We start from the raw sequence: 19,478 nt of genomic DNA, 5'->3' as shown, positions 1-19,478 counted from the left end.
TTCTCCTCTACCTTTCAAAATTATTATTATTAATGTTCCGAATTGCTTTGGGCGATGGCTCCCCTTTCTACCTCTACTTCCCTAACTGAGCATACAGGAAGCCTCACCTTGATAGTGTTGTCTCGAAGGCCACTTACTATCTTCTGATCATCATATTGTAAACAGTAAACTCCTTTACTAGTTTCACTCCGGCAATGGATTCTCTGTAAACTGTGTCTTCCACATCGCCAGTTAGATTCTATTGTCTGTGAAAGATGGGTGACAAAGTGGCAGCAATTAGGTCAATCAAAAACGCTCAACTTCTCTCTCCTTATGTCACAGAAGCAAAAGAGTCAAGATAAGAAAAGGCAGGCCATGTACATTTCATGTTTATTGATGGGTTCCTCAGAACTAGAGTCAAATTGGAAATTTGTTTTCTAGGCAATATGCCTTTATCTTCACAAGTTGACTTAACAGCACTTCTCCATCTGCTACAGTTCCTAGAGATTTATTTTTCTAGGACTTTAGAAACTGACCCTTCCAAAAGAGGTCACACATTAATCAGCCTCATATGCTTAGCATTGTATTTGAATACAGATCGACTATCTTAACTGATGAGCTTTTGTTTTTTTCCTTCTTCTGTCTCTTTTTGCTTTTTGGAGAGGGGAAGGTAGGGCAATTGGGGTTTAAGTGACTTGCCCAAGGTCACATGGCTAGTTTTTATGTTAAATGTCTGAGGCCACATTTGAACTTAGGTCCTCCTGACTCCAGGGCCAGTGCTCCACTCACTGTATCACCTAGCTGACCCTTGAGCTTTTGTTAATATTGTTTGAATTTAACTTTCAATTACCTTTCAGGGGCACTTACCCGATCTCACCATTCTATGAGATAAAAGCATCAAGTACCACCAGAAGGGTGATTAAATGGGGTGGCTAGGTGGCACAATGAATAGAGCACTGGCCCTGGAGTCAAGAGGACCTGAGTTCAAATATGGCCTCAGGCACTTAACACAAAACTAGCCATGTGACCTTGGGCAAGTCACTTAACCACAATTGCCCTACCTTCCCCCTCCAAAAAGCAAAAAAAAAAAAGAGGAATATTTTTGCCCATGTAGGGACAAGGTGGTCTGGGGTGTTATGGTCTAGTCTGTGTTTGAAAAGGACATGATGACTGTAGTGGTGTTTTCTCAAATGGACATTCAGGGAAGAAGTCACCAAAAAAAAAGGGGATGATTAAATGGCAGTGATGGAAAGATTAAAGATCTGGCTCGTGATTTTGTAGACTGTAAGAATCTTAATCCCTTATTAAGAAAATGACCTTTTAACTCAAATTAATGAATTTTATATACCTTGGCTCAAGTATGTACATGCCACAAGATCATTACCATAGCTAACCAACAGTTTTCATTAAAATTTTACAAATACCTGTGTAGAATGCACATAGATTCTTACCTCAATGTCCTGTATAATTTTAGGATAAAGTGCTCTGTAAAAAGAGTTTGGAGGGGCAACCCCATCAGGAGGTTTGTTTTTGAATAAATACTGTCCCCTAAAAGACAAGAAACATTTATTAATGATAATTTCACCATTTATTTATATAGTACTCTGTATTTTTTCCAAGTACTTTCCTACCCAGATTTAATGATTCCTCAAAACCATCCATTAAGGTATGAAAGTAATCCTGATTCCAGAAGTTCTAAGCCAAGAAGTACATAACTCTAAGACAGTGCTGACTCTCTGTTTTGCTTTATTTATAGAGACCAATCAGCAGCTTTCTAATTTGCTTTCTAATAAAACAGGGTTACTTCCACAAATAAAATGTACTTTGTTTACTTCTTGGCTTCTGGGGCCCTGGATTGTGGGAATAAAGTTATATTTGTAGTAACAGCTATTTATTAGTTTCATCGATGGCCGGTTACAAGTATTTCTAATGCAAGACTATAGAGTAACTGCACTTTATTAAGAGATAAAGTTGATACTGGTAGTGTTCACACACTACTCTACTTTTTATTCCAATGACTAAATATTACATTGGATTTCACTTTTGAAAACGATGCTTTCATTGGTGAATATACCATGTGGATACAGATGAGAATCAAAATGCATGGCCAACAGTCCTTTCAACATTAGGTAAAGGTGACATCAAGATCAAAGGATCCTGGTACTAGGTATAGCTTAACATAAGACTTATAAATCTGGAGGATGACTTTTCTAGGTCCTTCCCAATGTGGGCTTAGCTGCCCTGGCTGCTCAGTTACCCACACATTATTGGACAATGTGGCGATACTTTAAAAGTGGCAACTCAGTTTACTCTAACAGAAAACAAAAGGGGATCACTGGAGTATCTAGCAGCAGGCAGAAGGCAAGATGAAGAGAAATGCTTACAAGTCTTAAGGCAGAAATCAGCCTCCACAGGTATATTTCCAGCTATGTATACACACGAGTTTTCCTGCCTTTGCTTGATTCCTAGTAAGCAACATTTGTTAGCATCTCCTTCCTTATGACAGTACATCTCTGCAATACTCATATCCCAAGCTAGATCTTTGCTACAAAAAAATTCAGTAAATGGCAATCACTTCCTGCTGTGTAAAAAATTTAATTCCTCATCCTGAAGTTAAGGACCCACCAAACACGGTGTGGAAGCTAGTAAACCCCACTATGGGCGTACTAACTGCTGTTATGACTGGCACAGTGCCTTACAAAGTGAAGACAGGCAGAAATGCCTCTGAGTGTAATCCTGGCACTAGAGAAATGCTGTTTTCTCTGGGCCAGTCATCTACTCCTCCCTCCACAGCTCCATTACAATATAATTAATTGTTCAATGTCTCCAGGAGTATTTCTCCCCTGCCCTCTCCTTATTATACACCTTGAAAATTAGTTGAGAAAATTTCCTATTAGGAAGATAGCTAGCTCTATTGTCTATGCTGATACAGAATACTAAGCTGGCAAGAAAAGAGGCCAACATATTTTTATTTGGGGTAAAAAAAAAAGGTGGCAGAGAGGGAATATATTTATAAAAAGAAAGGCATAAAAGGAAATATGTTTAAGGGCAAAATGGCTGAAAATGTGCCTCCTTTAAAAAGTTATCCTATCAGTGTGTTGAAGGTGAATGGATTGCTGCATTATGATAGAAATTAATCATAGTTCTGAAACAAGAGTTTACGATACTGGTTAAATGCCAACCACACCCCAAATAAGCTCCTGTTTTCCTTTTTACTTCCTAGTACTCAGCATACAGGGGCCTCAGGAGAACCTGCACATGTCCTGATACTATTCCAGGGATGTCAAGGAAAGAGGACACTTGTACACCTGCATCTATTTACATCTATAGTTTGGGTCCTAACACTTCAAGTCATAGCTGAGAAAAGAACCAGTCTAAACAGGGTATAGGGAATATACTGCTACAAAATGCTCAAAGTTAGTGCTATCATTTTTTTCTACTGCATTTCCTGAGGCAGTTGGCCTAACACAATAGGAGGGCACCATTTATTCACTGAGAAAACAATGAATCCATACCATGTATAAGGTTTCATGCTAGATGATGCTTGATTGAACTACAATGATCCTGGAACATACGTAGATAAACTCATTATCCTCATTTCTTTCTAAAAAACTGACTTCTCAGCTAGCATTTGAACAGCCACCAAACAAAAGTGCTAAAGAAAAGGGTACTTGGATGTCAAAAAAACCTAGGTGTGCATGTTTCTTTGCTGGTGTCTCTGTATCATATATGCAATCCTTTTAGGAAGTTAAGTTCTTTGACAATAGGGACCACTTCTATCCATGTGAAATGCTAGCACCTATGAGAATGTGGGTACTTGATAAATGTTAAATATTAAGAGCAAAGTGTTATCATAAAATGTGGCCTGCTGATTAAGAAAATGGGTCTTTTCCCAAGTGGTCTTTTATTGTAGTTAAGACTTATCATTATTGAGTACAGACAGTGTACTCAGCACTGTACAAGACAGAAAAATGACAGAGTTCATGCCTTGGGGGATGGGGGTACAATCTAAAGCAGACCAACAAATCCATTTGGATATAAAATACAACTGCTGAGAGGAAGCTAAATCTTAAAGCCTAAAGCTTCATTGGTAGTTTGTATTTACTTTTTTGGATGGAGGGATCTGAAGAAAGCTTCAAAGATAGAGAGCAGGCAAAGGTATATAATTGAAAGGTTTCAATGAAATGGTGAGCTTTTGGGGACATATTTCAAAAGAAGAAGGGAGTGACTGATGGAAGATATGAGGAAGCTACTGCAGTTGTTCAAGGAAGCTTGAATAAAGCACAAGGAAGGGAAAGTGATAGGGAAAGAGATAAACATTAATCATGAGAGGGAGAAAAGGAATATGCAGAAATGAAAGCAGCACTGATAGTGATTTTATGTTAATAGTAATATTATGCAGAGTCGATATGACGATCAAAATAGCTTTAATTTCATTCATCAAGTTAGGAGGGATGTAGCAAATGTAGATGTAGAGAGATGTAGTGGAAGTAGAGGGAATCAAATTAGAACCCTAAAGGACAGAAAGAGCAGGAAGAGGTTTAATCTTCTGTAGTTGGAAAGTCTGTAGGAGTAGCAGCCATATATTTGGTATTGAATGTTGGTTGATTTAGATTTCATATCTTGGAAAAAGCATGAAACACATGTTTGACTGCAACTATAATTAAAATAGTTTTATTCAGGACCAGACCTGTATACAATTATTACTTATGAAGTCTGTGTTTGGTGTTCCTAGTGACTTAATTTTCTTCAAGCTTTTTCTCCTCCTTATCCTAATGAAAACTTATGCATGCACCCTGAAATGTCAATAACTCCAAGTTATTGACATTTCAACGTGCATGCATAAGTTTTAAAGCATTACTGCTTCCAGTGGGTATTAACCTAAAAGAATGGGAATGAATTTCTAGTTATGTAATTTTTACTATTGGCAGTTACACTAGAAGCAACCAACTTTTGTTGTTGTTGTTCAGTTGTGTGAATTGTGTCACCCTATGGATCAAGTGTTCATAGGGTTTTCTTGGCAAAGGTACTGGAGTGGTTTGCTATTTCCTTCTCCAGTTTTAGGCAGAGATTAAGTGACTTGCCCAGGGTCACATAGCTAGTACATGTCTGAGATCACATTTGAACTCTGGTCTTTCTGACTCTAAGCTCAGTGGTCTATTCACTTTATCACCTAGCTGCTCTACACTATGCCAAAAGAATTGAGGGCAGGGATGATTTCATTTTTGGTTTTCTAATCCCAGGGTCTAGCACAGTAAATACCTTGTAAGTAATAGGTAGCTTAATAAGTAATTCTTGAATGGAATTCCCTATATGACAGACTGATCCTGGTGGTATGGATGACATCTTTGTGATAGGATTATATGATTGTGTTTTCATTTGTGTTGCCACATGCAGTATTCCAAGGCAGAGTGTTACTTATGAAAACAAAAGTCTTGTAAGAGTCATATTGTGGCAGCAAATATAAAATCTTAATAGAAATTAACATACCTTTGGTTAAGGCAATTTTTATTTAAAAAAAATGCCTGAAAATTTGCCCATGGTAACTGATTCTATTAGAAATTTTCCTGACAGAGAATGAAAGAATCCTCTGAAATATTAGCCTGTTTAATGTGTTTAAATATTGAGTTTCAATCACAAATGTACCTACATATTTCAGAAATATTCTTGGATGAGTCTTTATTTTTCAAAGTATTATTCAAATAATATTTTGTCTTTTTATAATACAAGATGAACCGATAACGTGAATTTGGAGACATGTGAGAACGCATATGTTTATACCATTTTTTATACCTGGTAAAATGTATGAGGTGCCATTTTTATCTTGTTTATGAAATATTCATATCTGCCTTTCTTGCAGTCAATATCCCAGAGATACCCTTGGACAGAAAATTATATATAGATGATTTTTCCCCAAAGAAAAGAAGTTTTAAGAAAAAGTTAGCCTTCTGTTAATGTAGCAGCTTGAAGTTTTAGTGAAACACACTTTGTTTGATGAAGTCTTTAAGCCTATTAGCTAGATAATCCCCCAAAACAGCATTTTGGGATTAAATTGTGAAATATCCTGATAAAATCAGAATCAGAAGGTTCTGGCTTCAAATCTAGCCTCTCTCACTTATTACCTACCTGACCCAAATAATCTCTTTAGGACCCAATTTTCTTATCTGTAGAATGAGAAGGTTAGATTAGATGACCTTGGGTATTAATGTATGCTGAGACTACAGAATATCAGCTAAAAGGGAAAGCAGACTGTTTTTTTTTTTTAATTTTTAAAGCAATAGGGGTTAAGTAACTTGTTCAAGGTTACACGGCCAGGTGTTTCTGGGTGGGTGCTAAGTGTCCGAGCCCAGATTCGATCCCCAGGTCATCCTGACACTGGAGCCGGTGCTCTTACTCGATGTGCTACCTGGCCGCCCTGAGACTCTTTGTTCTTATTTGCAAGATTTCATTAGTTCTACTTTACATAATTTAAAAAGCATTAGGCCAAAGAAAAATTACTGAATTGAATGGAAAAAAATATTTCCCTTCCTAATTTTGCTACAAGCAAGATGGGCCACTGGGCCATGTATTACGAGGCACCACCTGGCTTCCAATGGCTATAGATGCCCAGTACCTGAAGCTCTGTAGTAGCAGGAAAGTTGAAAAAGCTCACCATCCTCTCCGTTCTGCCAGACCTCTCCATAGGGAGTCTGTCCTGACCATTCTCTCGATGAGTTTTTTCCATAACATTCCATCTGATGTCACTCGATACCACTCCTTGCACACAAGCTCAGCAGCACACAGTGATTTGGCATCCAGATATGATAAAATGTTCTCAGCAATGTGATCTAAACCTCGAGCTGTGAAAAAACACAACAACAATGGGAATATGAAGTGATTCTGTCCCTCCCACCCCTTTCAAAAAGTCCTTTAAAGACAAAACAGCATTTGGTCTACTGTAAGGACACATCATTGTCCCTAGTGTGGTCCAGTTTCTCTCTGAAACACAGAGTTGGATAAAATGAGTGTTAATATTTTTTCTATAAGGTTACAGAAATAAACAGTATTTTCCATCTTTCTTTAGATAAGGGAGTTAAAGTTAACAGCCAGCAAACCCCCCAAGACATTAAAAATAAAAAGGAATCCAGAAAGCAATACACATCTATCTATATGGGGGGATGGGAATGTTCTACGGATGGCATCTCAAACTCTGTGATACAGATCCCCCAAATCTTTATATTAGGGTCTTTTCTCATTTCTTTCTATAACAGTTCAAAAGCTCTTTTGTAGAACATTAATATTTAAAATGTGCTAGGGATAGGGGTTGCATATCTGGAGAAAAGGGTTAGTATGCTTTGTATTGTGGTATCTGGAACAACAAGGAAGTGGTAAGAGGTGGGGAGAGAGAGAGAAAATACTGCTGCAAGTTAAGGACGCCCTCTTTAAGAAGTATAAGTACAGATCAGGAGCACAGTTGACAAGACAGCTCTTCCATTACTGGAGATAAATTTTAATGGAGGGGAGGAAGAGGGAAAAAAAAGTTCAAGGAATTTATATATATATTTAGTATGTATAGAAAAGTAGTTTCTTTGTGTTTTAATAATACCACTGTAAAACAAAAGAAGTAAATGACTGAAAATGAAAGGACAATGGATTATCCCCTTCCTCTTGAATATTTTTCACCCTGAATTTCTGTGACACTCCCTCCTCAAACCTCCCATAACTCCCTGTCCCTCCACCTTTTCAGCTTGAGAATCTTGATTCTTCTTTCATGGGAAAAAAAAATAGAGACCATTAGCTGAGAATTCCCTCTTCTCCTTTCTTCTTCATCCTATATCATCACTATGGTTTTCTGCCACCATCTTCTCTTCACCTCTGTTTCACGTGAAGAAAACATGTACAAATGATCCCATTCCATCCCACCCTCTCCTGTAGACTGTTCCCTCTATCACCCCACTCTTATTTACGTTCAATCTCTCCCTGTTTACTGGTTGCTTGCCTACTGACTATAAACATGCCCATGTCTCTCTCTTATTCTTAAAAAACCTTCACTGGATCCATTCCTCTCTGTTAGGCATTGTCCCATATCTTGTTTTCCTTCCCTGGAGTTTACCATGAGAAGGTCATCTTTCCTTTCCTTTCCTACCCTTTGTAAATTTCTACAGTTCCATTTCCAACCTTATCATTCAACCAAAACTGCTTTCTCCAAAGTTACCAGTGATATCAATCCTCATGCTTCTTGACCCTCTCTGCAGTCATGCCCTTCTCCCTGATATTCTCTTCTCGGTTTTTGTGACACTACTTTCTCTTGTAGTAGTTTTCCTCTTAGCTGTCTGACCCGCTCCTTTTCAGTCTGTCACTACATCTTCATTTAAGTCATGCTTGCCAAATGTAGGTGATCTGGCCTGAGCCCTTTTTCTCCTCTCCCTCCATATTATTTCAATTGATAATCGAATTATTTCTATGCTGAGGTTTCTTAGATCTACTTTATCCAGCTTTAACCTCTGTCCTAAATCTCCCAATTCACATCTCCAATTGCCTATTGAACATCTCACAATGGATGTCTCACGGACATCTTAAACTCAACCTAACCCAAAAATGAACTCATTATCTTTCCTTCCAAACCTCTTTATTTCTAAATTTCTCTATTGCTGTTGAGGGCACCACCATCATCCCAGTCACCCAGGTTCATAATCTAGATGTCATCCTTGATTCTTCACTCTCACTCCCATAGCCAATCTGGTCCAGAGTCCTATTGATTTTGCCTTCATAAAAACTCTCATATATGGCCCTTCTCTCCTCTGACACTGTTAGTAACCTGATGCAGGTCCTCATCACTTCACTCTTGAACTACTGCAATGGCCTTTTAGTTGGTCTCCTAGCCTCAAGTTTCTCACCCACTCCAGCCCATTCTCCATTGAGCTGTCAAGTTAATTTTCTGACCATATCACTCTCCATTTAATATTACAGCTTATACCCTCTGTAAGATCCCCATTTTCAATCATAAAATATTTCTCCTGCCATAGAAGCATTCTTCAACTTTCAATGAAACTATATTTTCTCTTTTCCCCTCTTGTTTCAATCCCCCCACTTCCCCCCTTTGCCTCCTCACCCATTCTCCTGGAGGTCTTCCTCTTTCTGAGAAACTGCAGGAGTTACTTTCCTTTTATTGTTAACCTTTGACTTGGTTAGGGTACAACACATATTCCCTTCTATGTTCTTCCTCCTCTCTGTCCTTTTACGAATCCTTCCATTCTGCAGTTTAGTTCTACAAAAAACACTGAGTACCCTATAAACTGGTGTTGGGAGATTCAGACCATGATGTTTCAGGTCTGGATGTCTACCATCACTGCTATCTGATTTCCACTTTCACCCTTGTCTCCTTGTGTACTTTTAGAAAGAAATCTCTTAATGGTCTTCTCTGATATTATTTAGTTGTTGTTAACCCCATAGTTGTCTTTCTCTTTTTAATTTTTTTTTCTTCCTTTCTTTCTTGTATACTGTGCCTTCATTGATTGCTCTGTTTATTTACCTTGTAAAATACTCAATAAACTTCAGTGGCTTCCTAACGCCTCCAGGATCAAATGCAAAATCTTGTTTGGCATTCAAAGCCCTTTATAAGTTAGTCTCTTCTTTCCATGTTTCTTCTCCTTCACCCCCCAACCCCCATCCTTCCCATCCTCTTTGATCCAATGACACTAGCCTCCTTGCTGTTTCATGAAACAAGGCACTCTATCTCTCAAGCTCTGGGCATTTTTTCTGGCTGTCCTCCATGCCTGGAATGCTCTCCCTCCTCATCTCTATCTCCTGGTCTCCTTCCTTCCTAGCCCAACCAAAACCCCAACTCCTCCAGGAAGTTTTTTCCCAATCTCCCTTAATTTTAACACCTTCTAAATCAAAGCTATCTATGGCCACATGAAAAAATGCTCTAAATAACCACTGATTAGAGAAATGAAAATTAAGACAACTCTGAGATAATACGTCACGCCCATCAGATTGGCTAATATAACAAAAAAGAAAAATAATAAATGTTGAAGATGTGGGAAAATTGGGACACTAATGCATTGTTGGTGGGGAGTTGTGAAATGATCCAACTATTCTGGACAGCAATTTGGAACTATGCCCAAAGGGCAATCAAACCTTTGATCCAGCAATCCTCTTAGTAGGTCTGTATCCCCAAGAGAGCTTTTTTTTTTTAATGGAAAGGACCTATATGAACAAAAAATATTTATAGCAGCTCTTTTTGTGGTGGCAAAGAATTGGAAATTGAAGAGATGCCTATCAATTGGGGAATGGCTGAACAAGTTGTGGCATATGAATGTACTGGAACACTACTGTGCTATAAGAAATGATGAGCAGATGGATTTCAGAAAAACCTGGAAAGACTTACACAAACTGATGCTGAGTGACGTGAGTAGAACCCGAACATTGTGTACGGTAACAGTAATATTGTGTGATGACCAACTATGATTGACTTAGCTCTTCTCAGCAATTCGATGATCCAAGGCAATTCCAAAAGATTCATGACGAAAAATGCTATCCACATCCAGAGAAAGAACTGATGGGACTTTGGATGCCAATTTAAGCATACTATTTCAACTTTTTATTGTTTTTTCTTTTCTTGTTTTTTTCCTTTTATTCTGTTTCTTCTTTCACAACATGACTAACATGGAAATATGTTTTACATGATTGCAGATATATAGTTTAGATTGTTTGTTGTCTTGGGGAGGGAGCTGGGAAAGGAGGGAGAAAAATGTGGAACTCAAAATTTTTCAAAAAATGAACACCTCAACTGTATTTACAAGTAATTGGAAAAAATAAAATACCATTAAAATGAAAAATAAAAAAAGAAGAGAAAAAAATTTAATGCCTTTGCTCTGTTAATTATTTTGTACCTATCCTTGATACTGTTTGTTTCTATTTGTTTGCTTGTTGTCTTCACCAATAGATTATGAACTCCTGGAGGACAGGGACCATCTTTTGCCTCTCCTTCTATCCTTAGCACTTAGCACATGTCTGTCCCATAGAAGGCATTTAATAAATGCTTACTGACTGATTGGCTTGGGCTGCATCTTGAGCTCCTTTACTTTCTGGAACATATTGCATTCCCTCTGGTGGTTTCTGATGGGTTACTCAGATTTTCTTTCCTTTATATTTGAAGGTCTTTTTGGTTGCTTGCAGAATTTGTTGTTTGTCACTGGAATTATTCAATTTAACCACCATGTGTCATGCATTTTGCAGCATTTCCCCCCTAGAGAGAACCTGTGAATTCTTGCAATTGGCACTTTGTCCTTTTTGTTGTTCAGTTGTTTTCAGTCATGTCTGACTCCTCATGAGCCTATTTGGGGTTTTATTGGCAAAGATATTAGAGTTTGGTTTGCCACCTCCTTTTCCAGTTCATTTTAGAGATGAGGAAACTGAGGCAAACAGGGTTAAGTGACTTGCCTGGGGTCACACAGCTAGTAAATGTTTGAAGTCAGATCTGAACTCAGGAAAACAAGTATTCACGACTCCAAGTCTAGTGCTCTATCCACTGTATCACTTAGCTGTGTAACACTCTTTGTCTCTTTGCACCTGGTCCTCAAGATCAATATGTTCTGCTTTGATAGAGATCTTCTGCTTCCATAGAGATGTTTTCTTTTAATACTACCACCTTCTGCTTCTCTTCTCTAGACTCTTCTTTACTTAAGGGAATTTTGATTCCAAATTATCCTCTTTTTTGTTTCTTTGGCGAGGTTTGCCACTGTAAATTCAAGTTTTTCTATTCTGTCAATTATTACTGCTGTACAGGTCATAAATTCTCTTCAAAATTCATATATCTCTCAAACTATTTGGGAACATCCTACTATAGTTCTATGCACTATTGGGAATCTACAGGGTTCTCTGCCTCATCAAATGTTAGTTCATTTTCCTATGTTTTGCAATATTTATTATAGTATGTCTGATCTTGTTTAGATGATCTGGAGGTCATATTCCCTTTTTTGTTATTAAAATCTTCCCTACTGATATACTTTTTTGTCAATCTTTTCCCTTAGTGCCCCCTTTCTTATTCCTTCCCCTCTTTGATGGTATTTTCACCAGGCGTTGAGCCATGAGTTATCTCAGATGTGTTTCTTATATTGGGGAGTTCAAATTTTGGCAGCTTTGGTCTCTGTCTCAAATGTCTTCTGGGAGCAGGAGAAGTAAGAAATGGCTACAGGTGGATGCCAGTCTCCCCCTTCCCCTTTTTTCCCTAGGCCTGGTGGAGTCTCATATATGCTGCCATGCTGCAGTTCCAGCCAGAACAAGTGTCTGGCTTTTGGTTTCTCAAGTGCTAAAGTTGGGAGGGTAGAAGGCAGAGATGAGTTCTGTTATAAGCCCATGAGTTGTTTTATGCAGCCCTACCAGAGCATAGTGGCCAGTGGGAGGGAGATAATGGCTGAATTTATTAAAGACTAAACTTCTCTGCTGTTACTTTATTGGGTTGTTACCTTCTTAAGGTTCTTGGAGTCTTAGATCATCAGAGTCAAACTCAAATAGAAACAAGGGTCATTACATATTAACATTGTCTATGTTTGATTGTTATTTGTATTTATATTTATTTAGTTAAATATTTCCTAATTACATTTTAATCCTGTTTGGGTCATATTTGTGAAAGTGGTAGGTTGCATGCGGCCTGTGTGGTGTTTGTTTGAAATCTCTTGCTTAGATTATGGACACAGCTGAACTTGCTTTATCTCCACATAATTCCTATTTTGGAGAGGTTTGAGAGGTTGTGAGGATTGGAGCAAGTGTGTCCAGTCCCTCATCTTATTGGTAATGTGACTTAGAAATCTCCCATGTTCAATCGGTTGCCATGTCTTATATATTTGCCCTCCATAATACATCTCACATCCCTCCCTTTCTCTCTACTCATTAGTCCCCTATGCCAGTTTATATCCTACCTGGATCATTACAATTGCCTCCTCTCTAGTTCCCTTGCCTTTAGTCTCTCCCCTCTCTAATTCTTTCTTCCTACAGCTGCTAACTGATACTACCAACAGCACAGGTCTTCTGTTCATGTCATCTCCCTTTTCAAGAAGCTTCAATGGCTTATTGACTATAGGATAAAAATGAGACTCCTCTGGTGTTTGAAACCTCTTACAATCCTGTTACAATCTATTTTTCTGACTAACTTCCCATCACTTTTGCTACATGTGGTCTCCATTTCAGCCAAACCAGCCTACCTACTCTTTCCTCTTTGTACCAGCTGGTCCTCCTGCTTGGAATGCTCTCCCTCCTTTTCTCTGACTTTTGTCATCCCTAGCACCTTTCAAGACTCTTCACAAATGCCACATGCTTCACGAGGCCTCCTCTCCTGAGCTCCATGATTAGTTATCATGATGCTGTTAGTTACCCTTTTCTAGAACATAAGCTCCTTGAAGGCATAGACTATAACATTTTTTCTTTGTATCCTTAGTACCTGGCCCATAATAGGTATTTAATAATTGTTGTTAAGCTGGTCAATAATTTTGGCAGCATCTCAGTGACTAAGTGTAAGAATATTCTGTATGTGTATGTGTTTAGGGTCATTCTGTTTTTTAAACTGGAGAGGCCTTGCCATTAAAATTCTTTACCACCCATTTAATTCTAATCTGTACTGAAGCCTCTAAAGAATAGTTGCCTATAAAAGAGTATAGTTGCACTAATAAACCTTTTCTTGGCTACTGTTCTAATTCACAAGTGAGACAGAGACATTCAAAATTATTTCTCTTTATAGGTCACATCAGAAGTTTTCTGCAAACTCATAGTTTAAAAGAGCCTCCTCTTTCCCCAATTTCCTCAGGAACAATCTTTTACTAAATAAGAGAAAGAGAACACTAAGCTTCATTTTGTGCATTTTTTCCCTCTGGATTATAAATGCAAGCATGCATAAACATGCTCAAGAACAACCACCACTAAAATGTGTTTAATACTACTAATTCTGGAAGTCAGTAAGAACCTATTTTTTACTTAATGAGAGATAAATTTATAAATTCAGCACTAAAATGTTTATTTTCAAGATATGATTAAAATATATTTGATGGAATTTAACTTTTGGGGTTGAAAAACATCTTCATATAAGATAGATTCTTCAGGGTAATTAATTCTATAATGTAGCTGAAATTTATTGTTTTTTCCAATATTAGTTTCTCTTTAAGAATTGATTTTAAAGGGGCGGCTGGGTGGCACAGTGAATAGAGCACTGGCCCTGGAGTCAGGAGGACCTGAGTTCAAATCCAGCCTCAGACACTTAACACAAAAACTAGCCATGTGACCTTGGGCAATTCACTTAACCCAAACTGCCCTACCTTCCCCTCTCAAAAAAAAAAAAAAAGAATTGATTTCAATGTAGTCACAATCCTTATATTTACCTAACAGAAGCATTTCCCAAAGTAATAATCATTTCTGGTGTACTAGATTACTACGATTAAGCACTTAGCACAAAAGGACAAAAAAAGATTTCTAAGTTATTTATATAGTTTTTCAATAGCTGTTTGGTTAGTAAGCGCACTGAGGTTGTAAAACCTAGAGTTTACATATTTAACTTCATAACAAGGCTCCTGAGGTACCTTTCTAAGATTCTCAATTAAAAATGTTTCCTATTCAATCCTAGAATTTATAATGGGTGCTGATCAAACTTATAAAAGTAAATTATTAATATACAACAAATACGACTTGAAACCAAGATTACTTACAGATATGCCAGACAAGACATCTCCTAAGAAAGGGTTCTATCTGGGTATAAAGGGCTACTGTGGTGAATTATGAGGGCACAAAGAGGTTGAAGAGGATGAAAGAAACATTATTTTAAAAATTATTTTTATTTTAAATAGACTTTAATTATATATAAATATATAACATTTATATTTTATATATTACAAATATATTTGTTATATAAATTATTATTTTAAAATATTTCTTTACTTTTGCTTTGAGGTGACTCAAATAAAAGGGACAAGGTTAAAAATAAGGTTAGTATATTAAAGAGAGGAAATATTCAGATAAGAACCAATACCATTAGAATGTTATCAGATGTTATCAAAACTCTTCTTTAAGAAGAGCCAATCCCAAAGAAAAATTAATGGTTTGCAAAAACCAGCTGACCTACCTGGCAAGGCAGTTATGAAATCTCTCTGTAGCATGGGTTTGAGGTATGAGTTTATGTGTCCATGCTGGTAGTGACACATTTGGGATATTAGATGTTCCACAAATTCCACTTGGTCAGACTCTGACCATTGTTCAAAATATTTGACGCACAGCTCCTTTTCCTTCTCATAACTTGCAGAGAGTTTCCTTTGCTTGGGTACAATCATGCTGGAGGTGCCATTGGCAAGTTTTGTCTAAAGAAGGGAAATAAAAAGAAATATAAGTCAAATTAGCAAGTAAAACTCAGAGAAAAATTTACAACACTTTGGATGGCATGTACTAGGCAAATGCCAGAATGACACATCTTATTATATTATGCTCTTGGTGATCAGATACTACTATACAATGTCATTGTCTAGAAGGATGTGAGAAAGACCATACCTAAATATGAAATAAAATATAAATATAAATATGTATTGCTATATGTAGCAAACTAAGAGAAACCATATTAAACAGGCCATAGAGGAAAAACATGTTTGGAAAGTTTCATTTTGTTTTTATCTTTGTGTCCTTAGGACACAAGAGAGACTTCTTGTACACAGTAAGTGTTTAAGAGATGTTTGCTGAATTGAGTTGAAAACAGTCTCATACTCATTTTCTTCGTGGTAAATATCAGCAAGAAAACGTATGGTAAAGAACAACCAATATGTAAATACAAGGTTGTGCTGAAGTCCCTAATTTTATAACAAAAATTCAAATCCTAACCTCTAAGTTATCAAACAAAAAAACCTAATTATTACTTTTACAAAAATCCTATTTTTATACTTTAAAAGATCTACAATTTTGTCAATGTAAGGATTCTTTCTACTGATTTAAATTCTGGTGATGAGTCTCTCTGAGTTGCTCCTCAGATGATAGATTCATTCTGTTCCTAAATTGGGTATCTAACTGCTTTCAAACTTCATCACAATGCTTGATAGCAAATAGAGGTGACCCTAGGTTCTCATAGGCTATGATGTAAAGTACTGCAAGCTGTGGCTGATCCTTCCATGAACATCACATACAGTATCAAAAACATTTTTATTAGAATTAGTATGTGGAAATTATCTGATAATGTTCCTCCAAAACAAATCATCTTTAAAGAAAGCTTTACTTTCTTTAGCTTAGCCCTGTACAACTTGGCAGTAGGTATGGGCCAAAATTAAAATAGGCTAAACTTTTTTGGGCCACGGATAGGTTTTTAGCAGCTCACTTTCCAAGTAAAGGTATAATTAATGATTAAACTATTTTGCAAATAAACCATATTTTTAAAAAAGGGAAATTTTAATTAATATCAATTAATCACATTTATTACTTAAGATTTTTATTTATCATTAAATCACATTAATGTTAAAAAAAACTACTTTGCTAAGTGGTACAAGTTTTAATATATTTTTCAGGTTTTCCTACTGTTTACATTTAGTAAAGACTGAAAACAGTGAAAAGACACTCCTCTTGACTCTTGCTCCTCACAGACTAGAGACTGACTGACAATGGTTGCCACTGGTCACATGACAAACAGGAAAGTGTGCCCAGTGGCAACCCACCCACCAAGTTACATGATGTGCACAATGGTGACTAGTGGAAGGCGGGTCAGGCAGGGCATGGACAAAGCAATTGTTTTGTTTTGATTAGATGTTCCACAAAATCCAAACAAACACAACTGTTGCATCTTTACATTCTTTTATATCCTCTACATTTTTCGAAGGCTGCCTGAAACCCTTTGGTAGGTTGCAAGAGGCTTGTGGGCTGTATGTTGTGCAGGCGTGCTTTGGATTACTGGTATTATAAAGCAATTTTTCAAAGTTATTTTGTTAGTTCTTTGGCATAATTGAAGGCAGCCCCAATCTTAGGTTTAGAAGAGATACCTGCTAAAGTATAGTTCACATGGCCACAGAAGAAGTAAGCAGAGCCAAGAAAACAACTTCAAACACTTATTAGCTATGTGACCAACACTTAACCTCTGTTTGCCTCAGTTTCCTCATCGGTAAAATGGAGGTAAGAATAAGCACCCATCTCCCAGGGATGTTGTGAGGACCAAATAAGATAATATTTGTAAGATGCTTAGCATAGTACCTGGCACATAGTAGGCAGTATATTAATAGTTATTTGTTTCTTGCCCCACCTCCCTTCCCCAAAAGAGAATTAAACCTTCTCCAATTCCTCTACAGAGGCAGGAGGTCCATGAATGTGGAAAACTGCATATATTTTTAGAGTTTTTTCAATGCATTGACTGGCTTTGCTGATTTTTCTTCTTTTTTTAAAAATATGTTTTTTGTTATATGGGATAGCTCTTTGGGAGGAATGAGGGGAAAGATACTAGAAAAAACTTAGGTGATGTAAAAACAAAAGATATCAATAAAATTTTTTTTTATAAAGATGTTTGCATCTCAGACCATAAATTCCAAGAAAGTTGGGACCATGCCCTATCTAAACTTTTTAGCATTTAAAAAGTGACTGCTGAATGAAAGGAAAATTGAAAAGGGAAAACCTGGAAATGTTATTAAGATTTACAGCTAACAAACACGGTGAGTTATAATTTTTCTTTAACAACCCAAACTTCTTTATCTCCCTTTACATGTATGACTTCTGTTCTTTAAAAGATAGAATGGATATGATTGCTGTTTGGTGCAGTCTTGAATTCACAATTACTTGATCAAAACTAGCTCAGAATAGGGAATGTTAGTAACAAATTGCCAATTTAAGAATTATGCTGTTTATACTTCAACCTAGGCATTTCTTTACCTATGGGGTTATACCTTGGTTACCAGTCATCAACATCATTAACAAGTGAAACTGCTTTGGGATTTTAAAAGAGTGTGTGAGTGTGGCAATAGGGAAAAGAAATTCAGGTTATATTCACCTTTGAGGAACAAAGCTAAAGCATGACAAACAAATGAACAATTAGTTTCTGAAAGTGAATTAACTGAAGGAAAAGTTATTAATTTTCTAACAATTCTTTTCATCTACCTGGCACTGGACTTTTAGTTATCCCATCCTCAGGATTAGATATATGCCCTGTGAGATGACATGATGTGCATATCTTAGGCCTAAAACTTACTGACTGTTGCAAATTAATTAGACCTAGATATGATAAAGCAGGTCAGTAAAAAAAAGCAGAAAGGCTATATTGTTTTGAATACTGACTCATCATTACTCATTTATAACATGCCATGTTTTTCTTTATTTGTATCTAACAAGAGTAGATTAGTTTATTTCATTTTAAACTAGAAGTTGTACTTTATTATAAAGATTTCTGGTAGTAAAAGGCCTATAATATTCCTCTACACAGTTTTTCTTAAATACATAAAGCAAATGTAGCAAAAAAAAAAGCTATGTTCTACAGTTAAAAATAAAATCTTCAAATTTCAATTTGAGAACTTTTGAAAACCCACCAGGGCAAAATGAAAAAGTTCAGTTATTAAGAAACCAACAGGCTGTATATTAGATTGTGTGTGTGAGAGGGTAATGGTTACCAGAGGTGGTAGAATTGATTTGGTTTCCCCAGAAAAAGCCTGATGACTCAACCACTTGTGTGGAAGTCCCCAGGAAAGCTGACAAACTGCCTCAGCTTAATGGTAATAGTAACTATCTGCTCTGGCTGTCAACCCATCCTCCCTTCCACTATGTATCTACTTCTCCTCTTTTCTTAAAATCAATATGTAGCTTCATAAAGAAAACAACAACACAGCTGTCAGATGGAGTAAACAAACTGGAAGCTAAATATTTATATAGCTGTCCTCCAGATCAGGGGTTGGCAAATGCCAGAGGGCCAAATCCCACCAGCAGCCTGTTTTTGTACAGTCAGTAAACTAAGAATGGTTTTTACATTTTAAAATACAATGAAACTTTATTTGAAAATGTAAAAACCATTTTTAGCTCACTGGCCTACAAAACAGCTTGTATTTGGTCAACTGGTCATAGCTTGCTGACTGGATAATGCAGATTCAAGGATTAATATACATTACATATATCAAATTCAAAATGATCGCAGAGTTTTTTCTAGCTGTAGCCCTGCTACTGTAAGAAGAAATTGGTCTGGACTGTGACTGTAGCACTCTTCCACCATTGTTAAAGCCGTATGCTGATTTTGTGGATTTACAGTAACATACAATTTGGAACAAGAATGGGAATAAAATCTCAAGCCTTTATTTGACAGACGAGGAAACTGAGGCCCCACAAGGTTAAGTGACTCTCTCAAGGTCAAACAGACAGGACATAAGAGACTCATGATGGGACAGTTAGGGCTGACTAAAGGTCATTTAATCATTTAAACACATACTGACCAACTATTATATGTAGGCAAAGCTCAGAAGCAGAGAAAGGGATAAAAAAAATAATTAAGGCATGATCTTGTGTCCAAATTCATTTAATGCAGGAGGCTATGATACCAT

At 36.9% G+C, this 19,478-nt stretch overlaps 2 protein-coding genes across 4 annotated transcripts in view; one reads left to right on the top strand and one right to left on the bottom strand.

The window, feature by feature from the left end:
* Positions 1–19,478, bottom strand: part of BTRC (beta-transducin repeat containing E3 ubiquitin protein ligase) — a 212,315-nt gene that overhangs the window by 26,824 nt on the left and 166,013 nt on the right. For all 3 annotated transcript variants that reach the window (XM_069098782.1, XM_069098781.1, XM_069098780.1), the window contains 4 exons: positions 15,068–15,299; positions 6,632–6,818; positions 1,431–1,527; positions 108–245 (listed from right to left, as the gene is read on the bottom strand). In XM_069098782.1, coding sequence (XP_068954883.1) covers positions 108–245; positions 1,431–1,527; positions 6,632–6,818; positions 15,068–15,299 — 654 coding nt within the window. The remainder of the gene's footprint in view (positions 1–107; positions 246–1,430; positions 1,528–6,631; positions 6,819–15,067; positions 15,300–19,478) is intronic.
* The window catches only part of NPM3 (nucleophosmin/nucleoplasmin 3), a 390,782-nt gene that overhangs the window by 306,786 nt on the left and 64,518 nt on the right, over positions 1–19,478 (top strand). The gene's annotated exons all lie outside the window — the stretch shown is intronic.

The sequence above is a fragment of the Petaurus breviceps genome, unplaced genomic scaffold, assembly GCF_028583685.1.
Source record: "Petaurus breviceps papuanus isolate PSGF00001 unplaced genomic scaffold, PetGlider_PUasm1.0 37, whole genome shotgun sequence".
Taxonomy (NCBI): Eukaryota; Metazoa; Chordata; class Mammalia; order Diprotodontia; family Petauridae; genus Petaurus; species Petaurus breviceps.
This window is presented reverse-complemented; position numbering and strand designations above follow the sequence as displayed.